The 27,990-nt window shown below is 41.1% G+C and overlaps 1 protein-coding gene and 1 pseudogene across 2 annotated transcripts; both read left to right on the top strand.

The window, feature by feature from the left end:
* Positions 1 to 1,360: 1,360 nt before the first annotated feature.
* Bdh2 (3-hydroxybutyrate dehydrogenase 2) lies at positions 1,361 to 27,990 on the top strand. 2 transcript variants are annotated; one of them, XM_026398118.2, is made up of 11 exons: positions 1,379 to 1,448; positions 2,968 to 3,162; positions 4,729 to 4,820; positions 5,951 to 6,029; positions 10,755 to 10,851; positions 12,487 to 12,595; positions 18,773 to 18,833; positions 20,764 to 20,877; positions 24,115 to 24,173; positions 24,705 to 24,797; positions 27,479 to 27,990. In XM_026398118.2, exons 3-11 carry the CDS (start codon positions 4,749 to 4,751, stop codon positions 27,530 to 27,532), a joined length of 738 nt encoding a protein of 245 aa, XP_026253903.1. In that variant the 5' UTR covers positions 1,379 to 1,448; positions 2,968 to 3,162; positions 4,729 to 4,748; the 3' UTR covers positions 27,533 to 27,990. The 2 variants fall into 2 exon arrangements, with proteins under 2 accessions (XP_026253902.1, XP_026253903.1); XM_026398117.2 differs by lacking the exon at positions 2,968 to 3,162 and having other exon boundaries at positions 1,361 to 1,448.
* LOC144257301 (derlin-2-like) lies at positions 6,626 to 7,682 on the top strand (annotated as a pseudogene).

The raw sequence follows: 27,990 nt of genomic DNA, 5'->3' as shown, positions 1-27,990 counted from the left end.
GGTGACCCTCCCCGGGTCCTCCTCCAGTGACAGGTGCACATGTCAAGTCCTCCATCTGCACCATGATGGTGCTATCCTATCTTTACTCTATAGATGCAAAAAACAGAGGTATAGAAATTTAAGTGCTTACTCTATTAGGGAAGGAAAGATGTGGGATTTGCCCTAGTCTTTCTGGTTGGCGGTTTTTATTCTTAACATGGTGACATTTTCACTTAGCTCTGAGTATCAAAGCAAAACAACAACAACAACAAATAGTAGTGGTCAGAAGTGTGTTTACCTCATCGAGTCCAGAGGAGTTAGTGTGGGGCTGTGGCCCTGAGGCCCTGTTTAAGGAACCACTTTCCTTCCCTAGAGCTGCTCTATCCCTAACCTGTGCCACTGACTTCAGAACCCAACTCACAAAGTGACTGCTATGGCCCAAGGCATCATATCCACATTCCAGGCAAAAAGAAAGGGAGGGACAAAAGACAAAGCCTTTCACAAGAGACCTCACCTCAAGAAGGAAGCCCTCCTCAGACTATTCTGCCCACATGTCAGCCAGATCTGCCCGAAGTGACCAGCAAAGAAGGTTAGGAGTCTGGGAGTTTTGTTCTCTAGCAAAAAGCAGGAAGAAAGTGAGTTGAATAGTGTTGAGTAAACTCACTTGCAAAGTGTGCGTCCCAAATCTTACACACCCACACTGCTCAGTTACAAGCAGATAAAGTACAAGTTGCCATCCTAGGCTAGAGGGCTCACAGGAACTAGCCCTTTCTTCTTGTATTTCTATCTCTGTTTTTCTGCCAGTCATGATTTTTTTTTTTTTTTTTTTGCTGTTGCCCAACATGTTCTTCCTCTCTGCACCTCCACAGCTCCTTCAAGCTCTGCCTGTTCCACCACCCACCCTGTGCAGTCAAGCTGCCTGCATTGGGCCACTTTCTGTGTATTAGTGTTAGCATAAAGTCCATATGACAGACTAACAGTCAAAATGCACCTTAAGCACCAGGCAATTTTTTTAAGGGCTAGGAAAGTTACAGAACCCCCAACGACCAGGATTCCTTCTATTTTGTTGTTCTGGTATCTTTTACCTGACATTTCTTGTTCGTTCAACCTTGACTAACAACAGTGAATGATAGGAGCCCAAAAAACGGTCAGAGACAGGCTGAGAAGGAAATGACCTCACATCCTAAGTGAGATGTGAAGATATTTTCCACTCTTCTTCTACTGGGAGATAACAGTTATACCTGTCGTCCACTAGATGGCAGCACACACACATAAAAGATATGGCTGATGCAACTCCTCAAAAAAAAAAAAAAAAAAAAAAGAACTTGAACTAGTACTGGGAAGGAATCTGAACTACGAATCCCAGCATGCATTATTGAGCGCTTGACTTGCTTCTGAACAAAGATCTCAAGTCTATTACTCCTTCCTGCCTGGATCTAGAGGAGACGCCAAGTACTCATTCCTCTAAAGTAAGATTTCCTAATACTTATAAAACAAAACTTTGGACTGTGGGAAGGGAAGATTTAATGCTCAGATGTTGCTTTGCTTTGTACATTGCATATTTTGAGATTAATCTCAGCAGTTAGATCAGGATAAAGACAGGTCTTTTTTAACAAGTTTAAAACTTCCCATATTTATAAGTTATTCAAAGTAGCTAAAGAAATGGAGAACTTTTACAGTATCTATCCTAAGTGATTATTTTTCTGTCTGGCTCATGGAAACATTTAGATATCCTTAAAATGCTCTATTTTTGCCTCTGCTGATCAAAATTAACATTGTACCCCAATATTTAGAGTAAGAAAACCAATGTGCTCAGTGTTCACATTGAATTTACTAGGAGTTGCCTCATTTTGACCATGTCTGGCTATGTTTGCACTCATTTCTCCCAAAGAAATCTGTTTTAGTTTGAGAATGAAACTTACCTAATGTGAAAGCTTTGGCTCCAAAATCTGGACTCAGAACAACAGGGAGGCCAAGTAGGGGGAGGTTTTCAAAGTGAGTAAAAAAGAATGCTTTGTGCTTCACTGGGTATTCATTAAGTGCTTCTCTGGGTGTCAGAGATTCTTTACTTTGGACGAGTTCCTTTACAGTGACAGGAACCCTGCATTACCTAGAAGGGTATTGTAAAATAACAGCTTCTCAATACACCATGCTTAGGACTGGAGGACCATAAAGACAGCTAGAGTCTTTCTAAAGTACATGTAGAATTTTTCCAACTTCTTTTGTATTTAATGTGAAATTTTATCTCTCTTGTAAGAAGAAAAAACTCATTGTCGCAGAGTAGGTCAGGCAGTGTAAAAACCACTTCTCTGTTTCCTAACAATTGGGAACTAAGTGGAGCTTAGTTCCACTTAGCAGGGAGCTGTAAGCTGGTCCCTGGAGCTAGTTATGATGGGAACTAGTTATGATGGTGTGGTTGTCTGGGTCTGGTCCTCGGAGAGGCTGACTTCTAGACATACTTACCCAGGTGTGGATGGTATTTGGGGAAATGTTCCTGTGCCAGAAAATGCAGAGGGAACTAGGTAAGGCTGAGGAGGCATGAGATCACCAAGGAAAGGAGAAAGAGCAAAGCCAGGTGAGATGGAAACATCCAGAATGCTGTAAAGTCTGGGAGACCTTCAGCAAGGCAGTCTTGAAAGTCGGCCAGGTCAAGCCATAAGAAAGGTGCTATCTCCTGGAAATGGGTCTGCCTTTGTCTCCAAATGGCCTCTGGAAAAGTGGCCTCAGGACAAACTCCTCTTGGTTGATCACCTCCTGCCATCTGGGGTGAGTGAGCTGCAGGCTCCTGGAGCCACAGTGGGAGTTTAAAGAGGTCTGCTGGGCTTGCGAGCATCATGTGTCAGTGCCCTGAGCCACAGGGCCGTCTCTTGGACCTGCAGTCAGAAGACCCAGGTTTGCACTCATCTCTGTACAACAATAGGCAAATCACAGCATCTCATTGGTGACCAGGCCCTGTGTCTCATCTCTGACATGCTTGTCATCCTCCAGGTCTCTCTCTTCACCAGCACCTCTCAGACCAACTGCAGGACCTCCCACCCACACCGCCCTGCGCCTGCCCAGGCTTGTTCTTTGCTGTGATCTTTCTGAAATACCTCTCTGATCATGTGGTGTCCTTTCCATGCATCCTCAAGCCCTCTGCCTACAGGAAGAACTGGTGCTTTAGCGTGTGGAGTTGGGTCCAAGGTGTGGAGGCATGAAAGGAAAGGGTGCCTTGGGTACAGGGCAGGGGCGGCAGGTACGGGCCAGGCCTGCAACCTCTACTCTATCAGGCAGGCAAGTGAGCCGAGTGACAGTGAGGACCATCTGTGGAAGTGCAGTCAGGTGGCTCACTAGGCACCCATCCAACTCACCCTCCCTCTTGCTTTTCACTTTCTCATGGCTGGAAAACAAAATTCTCAAATTGCTCACCTCCTTTGCTGTTAGAGTGGCCAAGTCGTACAGGTCTGAGTCATGAAATGTAGGTGGAAATTTCCAAGAAATTTCCAATTTCTTTTTTTTTTTTTAATTTTTGTTTAGTCTGTTATAATTATACATAGAGTTGGGTGCACTGTGACATATTCATATGTGCACATAGCATAATTTAGTTAATTTCATTCCTCAGAAAATGAGGCCTCTCTGAAAGGCTTTAGCGTATTGGTACAAAGTATTGAACCCAGGGGCACTTAACCACTGAGCCACAAATCCCAGCCCTTTTTATTTATTATCTTGAGACAGGGTCCCGTTATGTTGCTGCAGCTGGCCTTAAACTTGCAATCCTCCTGCTTCAGCCTCCTGATGGACTGAGATTCCAGGTGTGCATCATTACGCCCTGCTGAAAGGCTTTAGTTTTTACTCCTCCCTTTCTCTTTTTCCTAGAATATAAATGTGATGTCTGGGCCACAGCAGCCACTTTGTGAGTTGGTATGAAGTCAGAGGTACACTTGAAGGACAGAGCAGAGCAAGAAAAGGAACATGGTTGATCACCACTAGACTCTCCCCCAATCCCAGCTCATCACTAGCTGTTCCTCTCACCCTATGATGTGCAGTACAAGTTTAGCCAAATATCTCAGGCACAATGAATTTCCCTTATGTCAGAGTTTCTCATTCTTTGCTTTTAGAAATTACTGACTCTATGTGTTCAAGTGTGACTGTTACATGTTTAATCTTTAAAAGAGGATCCGCAGTGTGGTGTGATGGATTGTTGTCACAGCAAAAGAGCCAGAAATTCAAGTTTAGTTCTGGCTCTGCCACTGACTGGCTTTATTAACGGGCAGGTCCAGTTTCCTCCTCTGTAAAATGGGGACATTGGACATGATTCGATTTTTCCAGCCCTTTTGTTCATCTCTGAGGCCAATCAGGAAATCTTTTCAACGAACAAGAAAAAAAAAATCATAAGTTATCGATATTGCAACCTCGACAGAAGTTTACAGGAGAGAAATCGAGAAGCAGCCCTGGGTGGTAGGGACACAAACGATGCTATAGCAATGGGTGCAGGGGTAGCAGGGAGGATAGTGAGGAGCAGGGTCAGAGGTGTCCTCTCCATCGGGAGTCCATCGCCTGTCATCACCTCAGTGTGTTGTCTGAATGATTTTGAGAGACGAGGCTAGGTATCTAGAGTAAAGTGTCCAGGACATTCGGATGGTGGGACTGTTGGAACAGGGGTGCTGTCCTCACATTCTTACGGCAGCACACAGAGCTGTCATTCCAGACGTCGCGGCCTGCACAAGACCAGGGGCTACAGTGTAAGCCATGGAATGCATTTGTCTTTAGATTAAACCACAGGTTTCCTCATGGGTCGACTTGATGGGAAAGTCATCATCCTAACAGCTGCCGCTCAGGGGATCGGCCGGGCAGCTGCTGTGGTGAGTCACTGTCTTCTTTACTTGCCCACTTTTGAAGTGTTGAATTATGTGGCCCAATATAAATGTTGAACTCTGGTTATTTGATTCTGCTCTGCTTGCGGGGGGCAGGCACTGAGTGATCCCAGACTCGTGAGCATGTTGAGCAGGTGCTCTTCCCACTGAGCTACATCCCCAGGCATTTTGTTTTTTAAATCAACTTTATCTTTCTGTTGTCCTAAGTTACCAAAAAAGTCACACTACCTGAAGCAGATAAAGGAATGAATACATCCACAGAATATGGGATATCACCCATAACTGTGGATGCTGAGAAATGTAGTTCTCTGCCTCAAAAATGTTTCTGTACCATAATAAATTTACTGCAGGGGTCTCACAGAGGTGCATAGCTTTCTGAAATCGTGTCAATTCAGGATTAGGACTCCAGAGTTATAAAAGTGTCAGGCTACCCTTGTCTTGTGCTTTACCTCAACTTCTCCCACATTATACCACCTACCTGAGCTAATAATGTGTCGTAAGGGGCATGGTTGAACTTTATGAAAGTGCTAGTATACTCCCAGGAGGAAAATTCAACCCCTTTTCTCTTATAATTTGGAATTTAGTTAAAAATGGAATAACAACATTTTTTAAAGAAGTGTTAAAAACAGAATTTTAGCCAGGTGCAGTCGTGCATGCCTATCATCCCAGCAGCTCGGGAAGCTGAAGCAGGAAGATGGTAAGTTCCAAGCCAGCCTCAGCAACTTAGCAAGGCTCTAAGCAACTTAGTGAAACTCTGTCTCAAAATAAAAAATAAAAAGGGCTGGGGGTGTGGCTCAGTGGTTAAGTGCCTTTGGGTTTAATCCCCAATACAAAAAAAAATTAAATTAAATACTATGTTGTTTGATATTAAAGAGAAAAAGTCAAAAGACATGCAGAATATATGTCACATTGTTCTAAAGAATGATGAAAATAAATACATAAAAATAATCAGAGTGGGGGAAGGGAAGCAAGACTGGGTAGTTTGAAATTCCACGTATTTTATAGGGGAAACAACCATGAAAACAAAAAGAAAAAAGAAAAAAGATCAGATGTTTTCCATTCCCCTGAGCATTTTAATCGAGTAAACGAGGTAGTTATTTGTACTTTGTGTCTGCCAGGCTTTTGCAAATGAAGGTGCCAAAGTCATAGCCACCGACATCAATGAGTCCAAACTTCAGGAACTGGAAAACTACCCAGGTAAGCTGTGAGCAGCGGGGCCTTGGGGTTCAGAGTCTGTCAGGCATTACAAAGCAATGACCTTTGAAGGTTCAAAGAGAGCTCCTTGGCCTGGGGAGGTAGCTTAGTGATAAAGCACTTGCCTAGCATATGCATAGGCCCTGGATTCAATCCCCTGCACCACACACACACTCACACACACACACACACACACACACACACACACACACTCACACACACCAAAAAAAAAAAAAAGAAAGAAAGAGAGAGAGAGAGCGCTTCCTATATGCCAGGCATTGCTTAATGAGCTCCTTAGCTCAGCAACACTGGTGCCTCTTTAGGTTCTGGCTCATTGGCCTCAAAACACACAAAAATCTGGGTCCTTAAATGAAACCTGGATAATGGAGGAAGGGGCACTGTGGGTGCAGGGCTCAGGCTCAGATGATGAGCCAGAGCCTGGGGCTGTGCAGGTCCCACCACCAGCTGCCTTTGTCCACCGCCACGTGCACTTGGGATCAGTTGTGCTTCCACCCTCAGTTTTTAAACACTTTCAAACATGGAGGCTAATCAGCAATTTTGTATTTGGGGGAACAGTTGATTTCAATCTCTTATTTCACATGATTTTTCTACATTGTTACTATCAAATGCTGGAAAGCGGCTCTTCCCACAGTAGGACAGAAGATCTTGTATTCTTGTTCCTTTTTGGTGAATAATTAATGACTCTGATTTGTTTGTGAGCTTAGTTTTCTGGGTCCATTTCACAGTAATGCTCATCTTCTTGTGGAGCGGAAGGAACCTGAGTGTCCCTATGAACGTCTTTGGCCTTCTCCACATTCAGGCCACTTTTCTGCCCTGTATGCTCCCCCATCCCACCCCACCCTCACACTGGGCATGAACCCAGAGGTGCCCTGCCACTCAGCAGTATTCCCAGCTTTTTTTTTTTTTTTTTTTTTATTCAGACAGGGTCTCCCTAACCTACCCAGGCTGGCCTTGAACTTAGATCTTCAGCCTCAGGTTTCTGAGTGGGTGGGATTAGTGTGCATATCCAGGCACCCAGCTCTTAGACTTTCCTTGTTGTTGGGGTTCTTGATCATTGTATATTGCAGTTAGACCATCCATTTTTTTTTTCTTGGAAGACATGTTTCCTTGATTAGCTCATAGAGTAAGAATTCTGAGAACACCATCTATTTCCAGGAAAAAAAAAATGAAATCAAATAATAAAAGAAGAATATTCTGGTACTGGGGATTGACTCCAGGGGTGCTGAACCTCTGAGCTGCATCACCAGACCTTTTTAATTTTTGTTTTTGAGACAGGGTCTACCTAAGTTGCAAGGCTGGCCTGTGGTTTGCAATTCTCCTGCCTCAGCCTCCAAGTAGCAGGCTGAGTGACATCCACAGGATTTGAAAGCTATTCTTTTTTTTTTTTTTTAAGATGTGGTTGCCTCATATCGTTTTTTTCTTTTTTAGTTGTAGTTGGACATAACAACTTTATTAATTTATTCTTTTATGTGGTGCTGAGGATCAAACCCAGTGCCTCACACATGCAAGGCAAGCTGAGCCACAACCCCAGCCCATTGAGCTCTTCTTGATACACCCGATGAGTTTCCAAATTACAGTCCATCACCTGAAGAGCATCTGAGAGGCTTCATTTGAGGTGAGGGACAGCGTCTCTGAGGTTAAAGCAGCTCTGCAATAATGACCAGACTCAGCTGGGAAGGACTTCTGCAATGGCTTTGGGATTCTTGTACTGTTTGTTACAAGTGTGGACACTTTTGACAGCTTGACAGATATTAACACCAGCAGCACTTTACAAATTGGGGCACTGACTAATCCAGAAGACATTCCGAGTGGTTTGGCAGCAGTTCCTCCCTACCCTGATACTGAAAGCATCACCTCTCAGAGTCAAAACCTGGAGAAACAGGTGTCTTGCCACCTCTAACAAGTACTTGAGTACTTGAATTCTGTGGCATAAGGCTGGGACTTTTCTTCCTGTCTTCAATAGAGGAAGTCATGGTAGTCATGGAGAGGACAAAGCAAAACTGAATTCCACTTCTAAAAAAAAAGAAAGAAAGAAAAAGGGCAAGTGATAGTGCACACCCTTAATCCCAGAGACTCAGGAGGCTAAGGCAGGAGAATCCCAACCTAGCTAGACCCTGTTTCAAAATGAAAAATTAAAAAGGACTGAAGATGTAGCTCAGTAGTAAAGCATTCCTGAGTTTATTACCCAAAAGAAAGAAAGAAAGAGAAAAAGACTGGAAAAAAATTTGAAGATATATACTTAAAACTTTTTATGTATCAATATGTTGAGAACTTAAGTTTCAAATTACCAAGCTATGTGTGAAGACTTGTTAGGTTACCTACTCACGACAACTCTTCTGTTCTCTACAGCAGCCCTGTCCAATAGTAACCTGATGTGAGCCACGGGTGTATTGGTAAATTTTCTAGCAGCCACTTTAAAACAGTAAAACAGGTGGCAATTAATTTTATTATTTATTTAACCCAATTTATCTAAAATATTATCATCTCAACATGTACTCAGTATTAAAAGTTAGCAAAATATTATGCCTTCTTTTTTCATAATTAGTCTTTTGATTTGAACTATTGCAACTTTATTACAAGCCTCAATCAGTTTTTTTCAGCTTTATTGAGTTGTAACAGTTGTAACTGTAACTGACAAAAATTGTGTGTATTCAAGGTGTACAACATGATGTGGTTGGTTTTATTGTTGTTGCTGCTGCTTTGGGGAATTTTTTTCCCCCATAGAACCCAGGACTTCCTGTATACTAGGCAAGTGCTTAACCAGTGAGCCACATCCCCAGCCCCAAAGTGATATTTTGATATCCATCACCTCACATATTTCTCTCTCTCTCTCTCTCTCTCTCTCTCTGTGTGTGTGTGATGAAAATACTTAAGGTACTTTGGCTAATTTCAAGCAAACAATACATGGTGTTAACTATGTACATTAGTCTTCATAATTTACTCCTAACTGCAAGGTTGTACCCTTTGACCAACATCGCAGCATTTTCATATTAAATCTTCAAAATCCACGTGTATTTTACATATATGCATGCTTCAGATCACACCAACTGTATTCCAAGTGCTCACAAGCCACATGTAGCTCACTAGTGGCTACCATCCTGGGATAGCATAGCCCTAAAGTCACGTATCGTGGTGAGAAACCCTAAGAGATCACCCAGCTGATTTAGGTGTGCAACTACATTTACTGCAGGGCACTCAATCTAACTCCAACCTCAGAGCACTGCAATTACCCTGAAAGAAATCAGAACAGAGAACCCGTTTCAAAGTCAACCATTCAGGGCCTGGAGTTGTAGCTCAGCTGTAGAGCGCTTGCCTCACACATGTGAGGCACTGGGTTTGATTCTCAGCCCCACATATAAATAAGTAAATACAATAAAGGTCCATCAACAACTAAAAAAAAAAAAAGTCAACTGTTCAGTAAAATAGAACAGCCCACCATCCTGTGTGCCTTAACTGGGCAGATACTGCATTCTTCACTCTCCATGCTTCAAAACAGCTAAATTTTCAAGATTAAACATTTTTATGGTTATTGGTAAGTAGGTATTGTGCCTGCGTGTGTGTGTGTGTGTGTGTGTGTGTGTATAATCTCAGTGTACTTGAATCAAGCTCACATTAGTCCTTGAATTAGCCAATTTAATCAAAATATGTTGAATTATAATGCCAAGAAATCAAAGTAAAGCTGCTATACTGGAAGTGAAGTCTAGCTGAAGCAAAAATTCAGTCCTCCTTTTCTCTGTTTGTTAATCTTTTCTTTGTATATCAAAATAATAAATAAACCATATGTATTTTTTTAAAGAGACATAAATGCTGATTTTGTTAGAGAACACAGATTTGTTTTAGTAACCAGTCCAAGGGCAACACAGTCTTTGAGGGAAGAATGGGCTGAAATGTACCACTTCCGTCCTCACTGCTGGGTTAGGACATGTCTTATATGACTCAATGAGTGTTCACCCTAAAGGCATCACTCAGAAAGGAGCCTATTGTTCAACTTAGAAATGGAAAAGAAGAGGGATGGGGTACTGGGGGGGGGATGTTATATATTTTAATGAGATTTTTAAGATTCTTAAGACCCTGTAATGACAGCCCACCATCCTGTGTGCCTTAACTGGGTAGATACTGCATTCTTCACTCTCCATGCTTCAAAACAACTCAATTTTCAAGATTAAACATTTTTATGGTTATTGGTAAGTAGGTATTGTGTGTTTGCGTGTGTGTGTGTGTGCGCGTGCATGCGTGTGTATAATCTCAGTGTACTTTATGTTTTATACTTTCTTTTTTATATCTGTTCTTTTCAGATATACATGACAGTAGAGTGTATATTGACCTATTACACATACATGGAGTATGTCTTATTCTGATTAGGATCCCATTCCTGTGGTTGTACATGATGTGGAGTTACACAGGTCATGTGTTCATATATGAGCATAGGAAAGTTCTGTCCGGTTCCCATCCCTGCTCCCTTCCCTTCATTCCCCTTTGTCTAATCCAGTGAACATCCTCTGCCTCTTTTGTGTGTTAGCATCCACATATCAGAGAATGCATTCAGCCTTTGATTTGGGGGGATTGGCTTATTTCACTTAGCATGATATTCTCTAGTTCCATCCATATATCAGCAAATGTCATAATTTCATTCTTCTTTATGGCTCAGTAATATTCTATTGTGTATATGTGCCACATAGTAAATATTGACTTTTATTTCACTTTCAGGTATCCAAACTCGTGTCCTTGACGTCACAAAGAAGAAACAAATCGATCAGTTCGCCAGTGAGGTTGAAAGAATTGATGTTCTCTTTAATGTTGCTGGGTAATTTATAACTCTTTGATTTCACTTTCAGAAAGTTTTCTATGACTTTAAAAAATAATAATTTTGATAATATAGCAAAGTTACTCCTTGTGGACCCTGATACATTCCTTGAGAAGTATGACTAGATTCCAGACGGCATTTTCGTTACCCGTAAGATTCAGCAAGTAAGACAATCAGAGAGACACGCACTTGGGGCCTAAAAGCAGTTTCAGACCATGGAAGACAACTGGTACTGGTGCAATGCCGTGTCGTGTGCGGTGGAAGTACCAGTGCTGTTATCAGTGTCTGGAAGCGAAACAGTGATTTCTGATTATCTATTTTTAAAATGTAACAATACACCTCGAGACATGACAAAAACAGCTAAGTTAGTTTTTGAGCATTTATTACATTTTCAGCAGTGTAGAGGATACAGAAATACAGCATGTGGTTGGTGGTTCTCGCTGGCAGGGGCTGACCTATCTGGCCAAACTGGGAGTCCTGCAGCACAAAGGAATCCCAACCAACAATATTTGGTAATTGATTACATAACAAAACCAATAAGGACTCCAGTGTTTAGGAAGCTTTCCTGAGGAAGTGTGACTGGAACAGGAGAGCAGAGTATTTTAGGGTTTGGTTTTGTTCTGCTGTGCAAGTAAACAGCAGCCAAGTTGCTTTGCTATCCTGAGACACTGATTCACACTTGGTTTTCTTGCCAATGATTTCCCTGGAGAGCACTCAATTCGTACCACCTGAGGGCACTGTTGCTCTTAAAATAGAGTTGAATGGGGTAGATGACTTAGATTCATTATTTGTTTTTAATAGCATTGATGTTTCCAGTGCAGCTGATATAGAGCTTCTCTGGTTTGTCGACCCCAAACTCTTGTCTTTTTCTTTTTTTTTTTTTTTTTTTATTGGTCGTTCATAACATTACATAGTTCTTAATACATCATATTACACGGTTTGATTCAAGTGGATTATGAACTCCCGCTTTTACCCCGTATACAGATTGCTGTATCACATCAGTTTCCCTTCCATTGATTGACATATTGCCTTTCTAGATTCTGATGTATTCTGCTGTCTGTCCTATTCTCTACTATCCCCCCTCCCCTCCCCTCCCCTCCCCTTTTCTCTCTCTACCCCTTCTACTGTAAATCATTTCTTCCATTTGTATTAACTTGTCTTACCCCTCCTTTCCTCTTATATGACATTTTGTATAACCCTGAGGATCGCCTTCCATTTCCATGCAATTTCCCTTCTCACTCCCTTTCCCTCCCACCTCTCATCCCTGTTTAATGTAAATCTTCTTCTCAAGCTCTTCTTCCCTACCCTGTCCTTGTTAAAAAAAAGAATATTGTTCTCAGATAACAAACGTTCTAGTTTAAGTTGTTGGGATCCTTACTAAACTAACAAAGTGCTAAGTGATACTATGTTTGAATTATTTAAAGTCTTGATAAGGCAAACAATGGTCTAAGTCAATAAGAGTGATTCACAAATGAATTATACATTTTAATAGCAGTTTGTTGTTGTTGTTATTGTTTTGAACAGTGCTAGGGACTGAACTGGGGCCCCATGCATACTGACAAGCACTTTACCGCTGAGCTTTGTCCCTAGCCCTTTAATGACATCACCGACACCACTATTTAACCCCTCTTTCAGTTTTGTTCATCATGGAACCATCCTGGACTGTGAGGAAAAAGACTGGGATTTTTCCATGAATCTCAACGTCCGCAGCATGTACCTGATGATCAAGGCATTCCTTCCTAAAGTAAGGCCACCACCACCACCAGGCTAGCACCACACTAAGTCTCCAGGCTGGGCACCTAGGAAGGATGCCTGGGGAGTGACTATAGAACAACTAGTGTGCACTGAACATTTAAATCTGGGCATTTGATATCAATTAATTCACTTAACCTCCCTGTTCATACATTCAAGGAATATTTATTAAACACTTTCTACATGCCAGGCTCTATTTCAACCACAGAAGATCCATCAGCAAACAAAATCCCTTTTATGAGAAAGCTTTCATTATTGAGGGGTGAAACAGGATAACAGGTAATTAAATAGACCTAAAATATGTGGAGGAGTTGTGAGTACTGTGAAGAAGCTTATGAGATAGTTACTATCCTATCACATTGTTTTAATCAGCTGCTTCACCGCTGTTAACTAAAAAACCCAAGCAGCACAATTGTAGAGGAGGAAAAGTTTATTTGAGGGCTCACGTTTTCAGAGGTCTTAGTCCATAGAAGGCCAGCTCCATTCCTTGGGGCTCAAGGTGAGGCAGGACCTCTTGGCAGAAAGGTGTGGCAGAGGGAAGCAGCTCACATGGTAATCAGAAAGTAGACAGAGAGGTCTCCACTCACTAGATACAAATTTATACCCAAAGCCATGCCCCAATTCCCACCTCCTCCAGCCGCACACTACCACTTCAGTGACCACTCAGTTAATCCCTATCAGGGGATTAATCCACTGATTGGGTTAAGACTCTTACAACTCAATCATCTCTCCTCTGAACCTTCTTGTTTGGGGGGGACACCTCACATCCAAACCATAACATACATCCACTGACTAAACGGAGGATAAAACTGAGAGGTTAGGTCACTTTCCCAAGGCCACACAACCAACCAATGGCTAAAACCCAAATTTGAAGCCTGAAAATTCAGTGCCTCCTGAATCTCACTGATAATGAATGGACCCTGTTGCCTCTCTCTACCCTGAAGATTTTCCTTTAGCTTCTGCTTTAGCTGAGCCACAGGGGTACTAGAGAGATGAGAGAGGGTGTGCAGGAGCACAAACCTGTAATCCCAGAGGTTCCGAAAGCTGAGGCAGAAGGATCCCAAGTTCAAAGCCAGCCTATGGAATTTAGTGAGACCCAACCCTGTCTGTAAATAAAATATTTTAAAAAGGGCTGGGGTTGTGGCTGAGTGCTTAAGTGCCCCCGGGTTCAATCCCTGGTACCAAAAATAAAATGAAAGAAAGCAAACATTCCTCTTGAGTTAACTTCTTTTGAATTCTCCAGCCTTCATAAAGCTCATTAATATTTTAAATTTACTTTTACAAACAAGCATTAGAAACCTTTTAGGGAAGTGGCACTAAAGATACAGAGAAGCACAGATGCCAAAATCAAGACAGAAGATGGCAATCTACATGCCAAAGAGTGGGCCTCAAAGGAAATCATTCTAGCAAGCACTCTGGAACTAGGACATATAAATTTCTGTCCTTATACACCCCATATTTGGCACTGTCTTATGACAGCCTTATGAAACGGATGCAGCCCACTGTCCCTGCAGCATGACTGAATAAAGGTACAATTGAATCACAACACATTCCACCAGCATTGAAAGGTTGAATTGCTGCAAGAAATGGCATTTCTTACTGGAATATTATGAAGGCATGTTAGGACAGAGCACCTTACCTGTTGGGGATATAGTGATTTGTTTTGTGATATGGCACAGTTATAAAAATATGTAGAAGAGTTTAGCCTTCTTGTTTGGGTAAACCTTGCTCCTTTGTGTAAATACTTTCCTGGTAAGAGTGTTAGTATTTAAGTCTTGTAAAAGGACTGAAAATACAGTGGACTTGATTGCTACACAAGTTAGCTGGGCAGGTAATTAAAACAAAAACAATAGCAACAGTAAAGGAATACTCATTGCCCAGTATAAATTGAAAACAAACAAACAAAAACCCTTTTCAGTATGAAGTATTCTACTAGGTTCTCTGGGGGTATAAATGTAGGATGCATTGCAGCCCTGACTTTGAATGAGCTCATAAGCCATTAATAGCAGACAATGAAAGAGACTGAGTACAGAACTGGCTCAGCTCAAGTTTGTAAAGTGAACCCTGGTGAAATGCAGAGGGGACACTGTGACCCTCCTATCCCAGCTGAATTGGATGACTGGGGGTTTTGAATGCCAGTCAACCCAGGACTGGAGAAGAGCTGTGTTAAGGGCGCAGCAAAGCCGATACTTTGCTCTAAGAGTCAACCAGATGTCAAGAAAGATCCAGGTGAACATTAGCAGCAAGATTAAGGAAACTAACTTGATAATGAAGGAGATGTTTGGGTTTTTTTGTTTGTTTTATCTGTTTAGTTCCTATAAGGGATCTTAGGTGTGCTCAGGGAATGAATGAAAATATAAATCTGCTAGTTTATATTATTATATTTTATATATACATATATATAAATAAAATATTATTTGGAACTTTCATGTATTTTTGGAAGACAGATCCTTTGCACAGTATATGAGGATGAAGCAGAGCCCATGGTAAGGGGGAAATTACATCCCAGTGGGTAAGACATGTATGAGACTCACTGGTAAAACAGAGCCCACTGCTAAAGTGCTCACAAATAGGTGTTGAGTATAGTGAAGCTGAAATTTAAACATGTAGGTTAACTTTCTAAATATACCAAGGTCAACTTGTAAATTAATAAACTTGTCTATGATTTAAAGCTCTGGGTTTTTCCCTCCCCAGGTATTAAGGTTTGAACTCAGGTTCTCACACTTGCAAGGCAAGTACTCCAACACTGAGCTGCATCCCTACATTTTTACATACTCAACTTTAATCTTAACAATGATCTATAAGAGGCAATAACACACATTTATTAAAAAAAAACTTTGAGAGGTCATTATAATTGGGATGTAAAATCAGAAGGATTCAGTGCAAGTTGTTAAAAGTGACTCAGACTAACTTAATTACCAGTTTCAAACACTTGCATCAGAAGTCCCCAAGCACAGTCTCAATTCTGTCTCAAATCAGCCAGGTGCCTTGGGAGATGACACATTCTCTCTTTCTGAGGGCCAGAAATTGTGCAATCACTTCCAGCCCTAACCATGTAGGATCTTCCCTGTCATAAACTATGACACACATATACCAGTTGGAACTTTCCAGAGGAAGCCAGGATTTCGAGCCTGGGCAGAATGGAAAGATCCGGTTGTCAAAACACAGAAACAGTTGCAGAATAATTTTGTTTATGTGGAGATACAAAAAAAAAAAAAGAAAGAAAGAAAGAAAGAACACTGCAAGATTGAAAGATCAGTCAAAAAACAGAGCACAAGGTGCACATACTGTAAGAAGAGGTCCATGCAGAATGCAAGTTCTACCAGAGGAGAAGATCCATTAGGGCAAAAATTTGGGCCTGGCCTGAGCTGGTATTGGGGAAGGAGTATAGCCTAGAAGAAGTGAGCAATGTCTTCAAAATTGGCTGATGGACCTGGGTGGAATGGATAGTATGAGTGTTAGTGGGCAGGACGAATGCCTCCAAGGTGACTGTTTTCTAAGTTTTGCCCAAAGAATTACTGCATTTCAGAAGACTGGAGACTGAGCCTACAAATAGCCTTCTTTATATAATAAAATAGCTTGAATATATTCTCAGTGTATTATAAATAGATTAGTTACTAAATTGAATGAGAAAGAGCAACTTTAAGGCTTAGTTTATATACCAGTAAGATAGTTTATACCAGTAAGCATTACTAACATTCCTGATCCCTTTAAGAGAACCCCAATTCATGATGACCCCCTTTATCATATAAGGAAACACAAAATGTTAGTTTTTCCTAGCTGTCTTCCTTGACATGGTTGGGTCACCACAGCTTCCCTGGGTGTCCCTTTAGTACATTCACACAATGCCTTGGGGCTATTTTAGATTGTCAATTCTTAGGTACAATTAGTAGCTAAGTGTTAAAACAGAAAGTAGTCCTAGTGACTCAGGAGCCTGAGGCAGGAGGATCACAAGTTTGAGGTCAGCCTTAGCAACTTAGCCCTAAGCAATTTAGGGAGACCCTATCTCAAAATAAAAAATAAAAAGGGCTGGGGATGTGGCTCAGTGGCTCAGCACCCCTGGGTTCAATCCTCAGTTACAAACAAAACAAACAAACAAAAACCAGAAGTAGAAAAAGTACAATAAAGAACCCTGTCATCTTGGCCAGCCTAACCCTGGATTTGTCTATCACATGCCTTCCCCTTTCCTACACCTCTTTTTTTCCTGAAAACTGCTAAAGAAACTCACCTTGACAGAAGTGATTTTTTTTTTCTCTAGATCCTTTGCATCGTGTATAAAGACCCCTCCTTTTAAAAACCCTTTCTTTACTTTATTTTCATGATATGACCACCCTGCTGGGTTTCCTTCAGTTCTCTACTTTGTTCTGCACTACCCCCAGCAGTGATGTGGGGGTAGTGCAGAACAAACATTTTGCTGCTCTCTTACTCTCCACCATCTCTGCCTTGTTCTTTTTTTTTTTTTTCATTTGTTCTAGTTTGTTATACACGACAGCAGAATGCATTTCAGTTCATAGTACACAAATGGAGCACAGTTTTTTGTATCTCTGGTTGTACACAAAGTAGAGTCACACCATTGTTGTCAGACACGTACTTAGGGTAGTGATGTCCATCTGATTCTTGTTGGCCATCTGCCTTGCCGTTTGATTTCACTGGGAATTTAGTGCCAAGAGTTCTTTCAGCTTCCTGCTTCTTTCCCCAAAGCAGCCACGGTGCCCATGTCCTCACACATATTCCTAGAATCTCAAAAAACATTCATGTTATGGCTAACAAAGCATACGTTCATTTGAAAACCTTTTTGTAATTCATAGCAGCTGTGTGTATTATAGATTCTGTTAGGTTTGGGACAGGACCCAGCAATCTGTCTTTTAATCTAGCACCTGAGGAAATTTTGATTCATCAAATTTTATGGATGGTCTACTGTGTAACCTTTCTAAGGGCACAAAATAGCCAAAGCCCCTCCTCTTGTTGAATTTACATTTTAGTGGGGAAAGCCTGAGGGAGGCATCCTTAGGAAACACTGTCCTGAGTGGGACTCACTTCACTGCAGTAACTACATATCAAGTCCTGCCTACCCAGCTGGTGATTGCTACCTCTGCTCCTTGGACATTTCTGATACTCCACTTTTACCATCTTTTCCTCAATCACTACATCAGCTTTCACGGGTCTCTGAATGCTGCCCCTAGTAGTCTCTGTAATCCTAAATCTGAATCGGCCTCTCCTCCTCTGCTTTAAACCCTTCCATGTCACTGACTCAGGTTCTTTGGTTTAGCCCCTGATGAACTCTGTACCCTCATTCTTTCAATACACTCTGTTCCAGCCAGGCCCATCCACTCCTCCCGGTTTGTACATGTGATACCCTTCCCTTGAAACACTCTTTTATTTTTCTAATACTTTAGTTTTTGGAATTCTGTCCTTATACCTCCCACTCAGGAGCTCCCCTCCAAGTGCCCACCCCCCCACCAGCAGCCTGGATTGGTGCCTCCTGCACCCACCCTTCCCTTAGATCTCTGGAGTTCTTCACTGTCATTAGACTTTGATTATGTCAGCCACACCAGGCTGGCTGGCTGATCGACTGCTCCCTATAGACAGGGCTGTGTCATTTATCTCTGAATCACCGGAACAGTTAGTATTCAACAAATAGGTGTTGGGCTAGTACCTGTAATCCCAGCAACTCAGGAGGCTGGGGCAGGACATTCAAGGCCATCTTGGGAAACTCAGTGCAACTCTCTCAAAATAAAAATTTCTGGGGTATAGTTCAGTGATAGAGCTCCCCTGGCTCAATGCCCAGTTCCACAACACAAAAGATGTGTGTGTGTGTGTGCATGTGTGTGTGTTGAATGGAATGATAATGTCCTAACATCAGGAACACACCGTAATGACTGGCTTCCATTCGTGTTCCATTTGGCTCGGAGTTCATCCTTGGTCATGCACTATGGGAAGGTGGTAAGGCTCCTCAGAGATGTCAGTGAATGTGTCACAGGCCACCAGTTCCCAGCAGCAGATGGGTGGGCCGGGTGTTGTGGGTTTACTGTTAACAGTTTCTAACACAAATAGTTAATGCCACGGTTAAATTGGTTCCGCAAACCGTAAGTAAATTAAAGCATTTTAAAGCCAGAGTATTTTGAGCTTACAGAGTATCTCCCCGTTCACAGTTGTTTTGTTTTGGCAGATGCTTGCTCAGAAATCTGGCAACATTATCAACATGTCCTCTGTGGCCTCCAGCATCAAAGGTAGGAGTGCCTTCCTTCCTCTGGAGTTCATGATGCTCACACGCACACATTTATGAGCTGTGGGTTTGGGAGTACACATAGCTGAGGTCATAAAACCCATATATCATTTCAAAACTGCTTTTTAAAAATGTTGGTAATACATTCCTTGACCATCAGACCTATTGTTATAGACAAAATTAAATAAAAATATCTTCTTTGTCTTCCTGTCCTGCAGGGGCTCTGTCCCAGGGAACAGATTCAGGGTTCAGCAGGTAGAAGAAGATGTGAGGCATATTGGTCAACCTTTATACAGAGGCGGCCATAGCCATTAGCCAGCCCCCATCTTCAGCTTCAGCCCCCAGTTCCATTTTCGCCCCCACCCCAGCCCATTTCCATAGGCCCCTTTTATATGCAGGCCAAACAAATAAGGCACACTGCCAACAGGGGACAGGGGGGGTAGTGGTGCATACTCACAAGTTAATGTGTGTGACCTTGAGTCTATACACTGAGTCACAGTGTTTCTGGCCTTGACTAACCCTTACATAGTCAGTTCCCAGCCCTGGCTACACACTAAGAACATAACATAGGGCCTGGGGTTGTGGCTCAGTGGCAGAGGGCTTGCCTAGCATGCATGAGGTACTGGGTTCTATCCCTGGCACAATATTAAATATAAACAACTAAAAAATCTGCAACTAAAAAAATATTTAAAAAAAAGAAAAAAGTTTAATAATAATAATAATAATAATAAGAAGAAGAAGAAGAAGAAGAAGAAGAAGAAGAAGAAGAAGAAGAAGAAGAATATAGCCCATCAGAAGTTTTGGCGAAGGAGCCTTACTACAGCCATTTTTGGGCCAGCCCTAACACTTCCCTTTTATTTTTTCTAATGGACATGGAGATGAATGTTGACCTGGGGAAGGAAACATTTATCAGTTAATTAATCCAAAATGATATACTGAGTTGGGCACAATGGTACAACCTACAATCCCAGCTACCTGGGATGCTGATGTAGGAGGCTCCTGAGTTTGAGCATAATTTGGACAGCATAGTGAGACCCTGTCTAAAAAAAAAAAAAAAGAAAAAGAAAGAAAGAAAATGAAGAAAAGGGAGAAGAAAGGAAAGATCCATGTACCTGAAATTACTCTGCAAAATGGTAAAGTGCAGTTATAAACATTAACATCAACTTCTATTCCTCAGAAAAAGTAAAAACAAACAAACAAAAAATCACAAAAGATGATAGAATGATAGAGGGAGCACCTGCCTCCCCAAATTCATAGTCCAAAAGGAGGAGAAAGGCAGGCAAACACCACCCTACAGTGTGAGAGTGTTCTAACAAGAGGTTTGTGCAAAGTGCCCTCACATTATAGGGGAGGGGACTCTGCCCATGGGTTAGAGGAATGCTTCCCAAAGACAGTTGACTTGGCTTCTGAATGAGAAGCCAAGTGGAAGGAATAGGATGGCAGAGGAAAATGGAGACAATGTCACAGCCTGGCTCAGGTGGATTTGAGTTTTAAATGAAACAGCTACTGCTGAGGTAATGTTCCTTTTCTTCTGAAGGACACACACTCTCAGCATGCTCAAGAGAGGAGTGTAAAGAAGTGCCTACACTTGTGTATATTGCTTGGTTTTTGTTTGGTTTTGTTTCTCCTCCACTTTTTTTTTTTCTTTTAGAATCTGCTTAAGAGTTATACCAATGGACAACAGAAGCAGACTGCTGTTGGTTATTAAGTAACTGCAGCATCTCAACACCTGGGTCTCAGTTAAATTGTGCCTATACTAAAATTATTTTCCTAGATGCAGCAACTGGCCTATTAAGGGAGAAAACCTGATTTCTTTTTTTTTTTTTTTTAAAGGAGGTGGGAGGAAGCAGGAAAATACTATTGAGAAAACTACCTTGTGTTTCCTCTCTAAAAGAGACATTCCTTCAGTTGTCCCTCTTTGCCTTGCCCCTCAGGAGTGGTGAACAGGTGTGTGTACAGCACCACCAAGGCAGCCGTGATTGGCCTTACAAAGTCCGTGGCTGCAGACTTCATCCAGCAGGGTATCAGGTGCAACTGTGTGTGCCCAGGTGAGTCCGGCAGTTTCAGGGCTATGAATGTGTCCTTTCTGATATCCTGTTTGCCACCGTGAGAGACGTTTTGCGTAAGTTCATTTACCAAATGTTACATTGTATTCTGTCATTGGGAAAAGTTCAAAAGAAAGATTCTGGTCTTCCTAAGGTAAGAGTCTTCCAGTTGTAAGTTGGGAAAGAGATCCTTAGTCATTAGGAATGAGTCACAGATACAAAGGATTTAAAAGCCACCCACATGTGCAGGGCAATTTGCAATCAAGTGCCTAAGACAAAACTTGTTAGGGCCTGATGTTTGGGAATCAGACCAGGGTGACCATGTTTATAAGACAGAAGGGAGAAAGCAAAGGGAGCCTGGCACAACATAGGGATCTATCCGAATCATGAGGTGACTCAGAAATCAAAAGGAGACTTTAACCCTTCTTTATGCAATAGAAAGGGGCCTGCAAACTAAGGTCTGCAGGCCAACTCTGGATACCACCTGTTTGGTTTTAAAGTTTTATTGGAACACACTCACAGTCAATTTGCTATGTTTTCAGGCTGCAAAGGCAAAGACCAAATGGATCTCAAAGCCAAAAATGTTTGCTATCTCTATCAAAAAAAAAAAAAAAAGTGTTCTGGCCCTTCATACAAAGGAAGAAGAAAAGTGAGACTTTCAGTAACTGTGGATGTGTCTGTTTGATAGATATTGCTTTGACCTAGTTCCACCAACCAAAATGAATAGAGGGTACCCAATGATTATTAATGTCCTCCAAAAAGAAACACTGCCTACGCAAGATCATAGTTTTCAGAAGTTGTCTGCTGACGTCAGAGGATTTGGGAGGACTATTTTTAAAATACCTGTGGGACCTTTCCAAACTGAAGGGCATGGCATGCCAGAATTTGGGGACGGAGTTGATGTGGGGGAGAACTGCCTGACTTTTGGAAAGTCCCACAAGAGATTCTGCTTGAATCTTGAGATAAAAACCACTTACAGGAGGGAAAACTATGAAATATCCTTCCAGCTACCGATTTTCAGTGATTGAGATATGCTGCTTTATTTTTCTTGGAGTAGAAATGTAAAGATAGATAACACTAAGAAAAAGAATAAAACAGGAGAGAGGGTTTCTCTGGGTTTTGATGTACACGTTGGTGATACTTGAATGTAAGCTATTCTTGGTACTGTTTACCCAGTGGAGGGAAAAAAATGGCAAAATGGTTTGGAAAATGTGGTTATTTCAGCAGCTGGATTTTTCATAAGATTGGAAAAAATGTTCCCAAAGTCTATGGAACAAGGAACGGTCTGTGATTCACAGAGACACAGAAGAAACCTGAGCAGGAACGAGTGTGACTGGGATGGTGCTGATGATGTGAGTCACGAATCTCCGACCAGATATGCGTAGACAGGGTGTCTGTCTGTCTGTGTCATGGACCCAGCAGAGTCCAGTGACAGCTGAATTCATGTGCAGGCATTGGCTTGCTCTACAGTTTTCATTTAATCGCCATCAGCACCAGCCCTGTAGGATGCCATGCTCACCCACCTCAGTGACAGGAAGCTCTGAAAGCTCTGAGGGTTTTGAGGAGAGTGTGGAAGTGAAGGTACCCCCTGATAGTAAAACTTTGGACATTAAGGAAGCTGTTGACAAGGGGGGAAACATTGGAAAGTGGGCAAAAGCGGACCTCAGTTCCTGCAGTAATGTGAAGGTAGAACATATTTCTAATGAACTGGGTGATCTAGCTAAGGCAGTTTCCACCCAGCGTGTTGAAAGTGCTGTCTGCTTATGACAAAGTGTAAGAAGAGAGAAAGAACCTGAAGAAAGGGCTCACCTGACATGTAGGTGTCAGGGTTTCTGATTTTGAAGATTCTCAGCCTCTCCATTAAAAATGGAAATATGATACCACAACTAAGAAATGGTTTCTTTTTTTTGTTTGTTTGTTTGTTTTTTTTCTCCCAGGGATTGAACCCAAGGATCTCCAGCTCTCTTTTTAAAATAATTATTATAATTTTATTTTTAAACAAAGTCTTGTCAAGTTGCATAGGGCCTTGCTAAGTTGCTGAGGCTGGCCTTGAACTTGCAATCCTCCTGCCTCAGCCTCCTGAGTGGTAGTGGTTAGGATTACAGCTGTATGCAACCATGCCCAACTTAATTAATGGTTTCAGAGCAAAGATCAGATCTATGGCATTCTCAGGAGCATATTCTAAAGATGAAGCTGAGGGTATGACTGTAAAAGCATTTGTTACATTTGTTACAACCTCAAAAGATCACATGGTTCCCCAGAGTACTGGACTGTACAGTCTCAAAAAAAAAAAAAAAAAAAAAAGTCCTCTAAAGAGAAACTACAGATTATATGAGTTAACAAAGAAGTCTTGGGCTGGGAGTGTGGCTCAGCGGTAGCGCGCTCGCTAGCACGGGCAGGACCCGGGTTCGATCCTCAGCACCACATAAAAATAAAGGCATTGTCCATCTACACCTAAAAATAAATAAATAAATAAATAAGAAGTCTGGAGAGCTTGCTGTAGAAACACATGAACTACGTGGACTTTGAAATTTTAGTTTCATTCTTATTTTTCTTTTCTTTTTTGGTGCTGAGGATTGAACCCAAGGGTGCTTAAACACTGAGCCACATCCCCAGTCCTTTTTATTTTGAGACAAGGTTTCACGAAGTTGCTTAGGGCCTCACTAAATTGCAGAGGTTGACTTTGAACTTGCAATCCTCCTGCCTCAGTCTCCTGAGCTGTTGGGATTACAGGAACACATGCTACCATGCCTAGCTTATTTTTCTTTTTCAAAGTAAAACCATTTCAAATCATAATTTTTATTAAAAATTTAAAACAGTGGTTAAAAACAGGAATTTAGAATCAATGAAAATAGGCAAAATTTTAAGGAAGATTTATAGCCACCTAAATCACCAAGAATGATGGCAGTGTTGGAGTTCTAAGGATCCCTCCAGAAAACTTATCAGCAAAGAATGTTTTTGAGATCATTAAGGCAAACTGGATGATAAAATGCTTGGATGATTTTATTTACATCTCATTGTGGTTGTTACAAATAATCATAGTCTGTTTGAGAAAAATCATAGTAATGTTATTAAAGAAGTTACATGTCAAGAGATCAGGCAGCCAAGGAGAAATTGTCATTTTAAGTCAAAGGAGAAGGGTGTCACTAATTGTATTATATGGAAAGGAAGTTTGAAGTTTAATTATCAACTTTTTTGGTTTAAAGAAGTAACCAAACTGAATGTCATCCTGTGATTTAGGAACCGTTGATACCCCATCTCTGCAAGAAAGAATACAAGCCAGAGAAAATCCTGAAGAGGTATTACTAGAATTTTAAATATGTTTAAACATTTTGGTTAAAAAAAATGTCCTCTTCCTTACCCAGAGTAGACAAATTCATAGAGAAAGAAAATGGTTACCAGGGGCCAGGGCAGAGGGGAATGAAAAGTTACTACTTTGTAAGTATGGAGTTTCATTTTAGTAAGATGGAAAGCATTCTGGAGATTAGAAGGTGGTAAGACAATTGGAATGTCTTTAACACTACAGAATCGTGTACTTAAAATAGTTAAATTGTAAATTTCATGTTACATGTTTTACCATAAAATTAAAAAAAAATTCTTCTTTCATATCAGCTTTCTGATGTGTCACAGTATCTGTGGGTGTCATTGTATCATGGATAGTTTGAGCACCTTGGGTGAAAGAATCACCATAACCCCAGCTGATGGTTCTTCAAGGTGGCAAACCCATAGTTCCTTTGTAGATTTCCTTGCTTTTCACACCTTAAAGAAATTGCAGGTGTGCACACATGTCAGCCAGCATCACTGATGTCTGGAATGGTCTCTGATCCCAGGCACTGAATGACTTCCTAAAGAGACAAAAGACAGGAAGATTTGCAACTGCGGAAGAAGTAGCCCTGCTCTGTGTGTATCTGGCTTCTGATGAAGTAAGCATTCCTCTTCCCAGAAAGCTCATTACCCTCCATCACATTTGACTACTATTTTCTCATCAACCTAAAGTCGTTCAGGTTGGCACATGTATGCTGAGGTGCTGTGTTTACGAGATAGGGGCATGTTCTGATTTAGTCTACTTAAGGAAAGGCCATTTGATCAGAGCCAGTGATTCCCTCATTCCACTTCTGTGTGTTTGTGTGTGTATGGTGCTGGGGATTCAACCCAGGGACACTCTACTATTGAGACTACATCTGCACCCATATATATATATATATATATATATATATATATATATATATATATAATTTTTTTTTTAATTTTGAGACAGCGACTTGCTCAATTACTAAGGCTGACCTCAAACTTGTAACCATCCTGCCTCAGCCTCTTGAGTAGCTGGGATTGTAGGCATGCACCAGCACACTTGGCTCCCTTATTCAACCTTAATGTCTCAAAATCATATAGCAAAAGAAATGGAGGATTTCTTTCAAAAATGATAATTTGTCAGATGTGGTGGTACATGCCTGTAATCCCAGCTTCCTCAAGAGGCAGGAAGACTGCAAATTTGAGGCCAGCCTCAATAACTTAGACTCTGTCCCAAAATAAAATTTTTAAACCAGGGGTGATAGTGACTGTGGACATAAGTCAGTAGTTGGTTAGAGTATTTGCCTAGTACAAACAAGGCCCTGGGTTTCGTCCCGAGCACAGGAAAACTTACAATTGGGGACATCCTGATTAAATATAAGTCAGGGGAACTTCTAGGGTTGCAAGAGCCTCTGAAGAACTGGGAAGAGTGTTAAGGGTTCATCAGATTTAGTTGTGTTCAGGGGAGTCAGGATTCATATGTGGTGTTTTTAGTTTTACTGGTGATTTGTTAGGGAGAATTCTACTGGCTATTTTTTTCCTATTACTTAGTTTTCTTTGTGTATGAAAATTCTTAATTCTCTCCTACTGTGCATCTGTTTAGTAACCAATTTCATCCTTAATGCCTAGTGTGTATTTTTAAATGACATACAGCTGAGAAAACAAAAACTACATTATAAGGTATAGAGCACAAGAACATCCTCTTTTGTTTTATGTCTTTGAATATTACATAAACAGGGATCTGGGATGAATGGGAAGAGAGGAGGACGGGGTTGGGGTGGGACTAAGGAGGTGTCTTACCCTTCAGTTAGCTCCTCTTTACAGTAAAATGGTGTACACCAGATGGCTGGTGAATGTGACCAATACAGGATTGAAATGTTTTAGTGACAGAGGAGCCACCACTTCTCAGACCTGTTAGCAAACCTTGTTAATGGCCAGAGAAAGGGCTAGGCAGATTATTAGGGGAGCAAGCACATTAGCCTGTGTGATTCCTCTGACTCCATATCTTCAGAAGAGCTCATTTGCTTTAAAAATACTGCTGATGATAAGTCATATTATCCTTATGTTGCCAAATATCAAATATTCTTAATATGTGTAACAAAAATGGCTTTGTTTTGGTTGAGGAGCTAGAAGCAATTCATATTAGAGTTTGCTTTTTTCTTTTTTGGTACCAGGGATTGAACCTAGGGAAACTTAACCACTGAGCCACATTCCCAATCTTTTTTTATATTTTATTTAGAGACAAGATCTTGCTGAGTTGTTTAGGGCCTTGCTAAATTGTGAAACTGGCTTTGAACTCTTGATCCTCCTGCCTTAACCTCTGAGCCCCTGGGATTACTGGCATGTACCACCATGCCCTGCTAGAGTTTGCTTTTTGAAGCAACTTAGGGATCATTTCTTTAGTAATGTGACTAATAACCCCCAAGTTTTTCTGATTTATGGTATCAGTTTTCATATATCGAACTTTTAAAATTTCCATACTCATAGTATAATGTCTTTCTAGAACCTCTTTCATTTATTTAGATTGATTTAAAACTAAGAACACAACTTGGAGACTTACTTATCCATTTTAAGTTAAAAAGATTTTTAGTTTTCAACTTGGGAGGTTGAGGCAGGAGGATTGTTAGTTTAAAGGCAGCCTTAGGAACTAAGCAAGATCTGGTCTTAAAATAAAAATAAAAAGGCTGGGGACATAGCTCAGTGGTAGAGCACACCTGAGTTCAATCCACAGTATTGAAAAAAAAGGAGGAGGAGAACTTCTACCACAAGGATCACTCCAGCTTTAGTTCTTTGGAAAGTGAAAAATTGTGTGATCGTAAACCAGAAATTATATTTTAAAATCCTTTGTTAACTAAATATACATTATCTGTTAAAAAACAGACATTCATTGACATGAACCCTTTATGACTGACACACTTACGTTGAAAAGTCTATTAGTAGTCAAAACTAAGCCAGTTTTGAATAGTTCTGAGTATTAGAATGAATATGTGGTATTTTAACCTACGCTTTATCCTGGTTTGGGGAATGGCTGTATATCACCACTACTTAACTTTGTGATTCTGAAACCATATACCCAACTAATCCTGTTTAAGATGTAGCATCTTCTTGGATACTGGACAGGGGCCATTTAGCTCCAGTTCACAGGTCAGCAGTTCTAAATCATTCAAACTTTAATTTCAATTTTCCTAAATTCAAATTGTAAGTAAGGTTTTCTATTAGCATGAGAATCAACTGTTCGCAGTCATAGAAAAAAATTTCCAAGCCTGTGTTACACTTGTTTAACTGTTGTGTCTCTTTATGTTTATTACTGCAGTCAGCCTATGTGACAGGCAATCCTGTCATCATTGATGGAGGATGGAGCCTGTGACTGCAGGATCTCCTTGTGGGGAAGGCAGGACCTTCTTGCCCATGGTGAACCTGGTTGTGAAGAAAACTCAGTGATCATCTCTCTCCTAGGAATGACATTAATGAAAATGAGCCTTGTAAAATCATTGTTCCCAAGGATCTAGTTCTTTAATTAATTTCTTTCCTAATCTCTTCTGAAATCATTGTAAGTCAAATAAAAAATATTGAACTCATTATCAAAATAATTTTTAAAATAGACTTCAATTTGTAAGCATCTTAGTTCAGGCTGCTATAACAAATCACTATACACTGGTGGATTAAACAACAAGCCTCATCTTCACATTTTGGAGGCTGGCAAATGCAAGGTCAAGATGCCAGCAGATCTGATGCCAGGTCGCCAGGCCGGACAGGATTTTAAGGGTTTATGTTCCTTTTTCTATGCTTGTCCTTTCTCAAGTAGAAAAAAAATTGGGATCTTAC

This window comes from Urocitellus parryii, chromosome 10 (assembly GCF_045843805.1).
Source record: "Urocitellus parryii isolate mUroPar1 chromosome 10, mUroPar1.hap1, whole genome shotgun sequence".
Taxonomy (NCBI): domain Eukaryota; kingdom Metazoa; phylum Chordata; class Mammalia; order Rodentia; family Sciuridae; genus Urocitellus; species Urocitellus parryii.
The sequence above is the reverse complement of the archived record's forward strand: the minus strand, read 5'-3'. Positions and strand labels throughout refer to the sequence as shown.

Coding starts and splice junctions, on each gene's coding strand:
- Bdh2 (XM_026398117.2), top strand. CDS start 4,749: ATGGGTCGACTTGATGGGAAAGTCATCATCCTAACAGCTGCCGCTCAG. Junction 10,852..12,486: donor GTTCTCTTTAATGTTGCTGG/GTAATTTATAAC, acceptor CCCCTCTTTCAG/TTTTGTTCATCATGGAACCA. Junction 24,798..27,478: donor TGTATCTGGCTTCTGATGAA/GTAAGCATTCCT, acceptor TTATTACTGCAG/TCAGCCTATGTGACAGGCAA.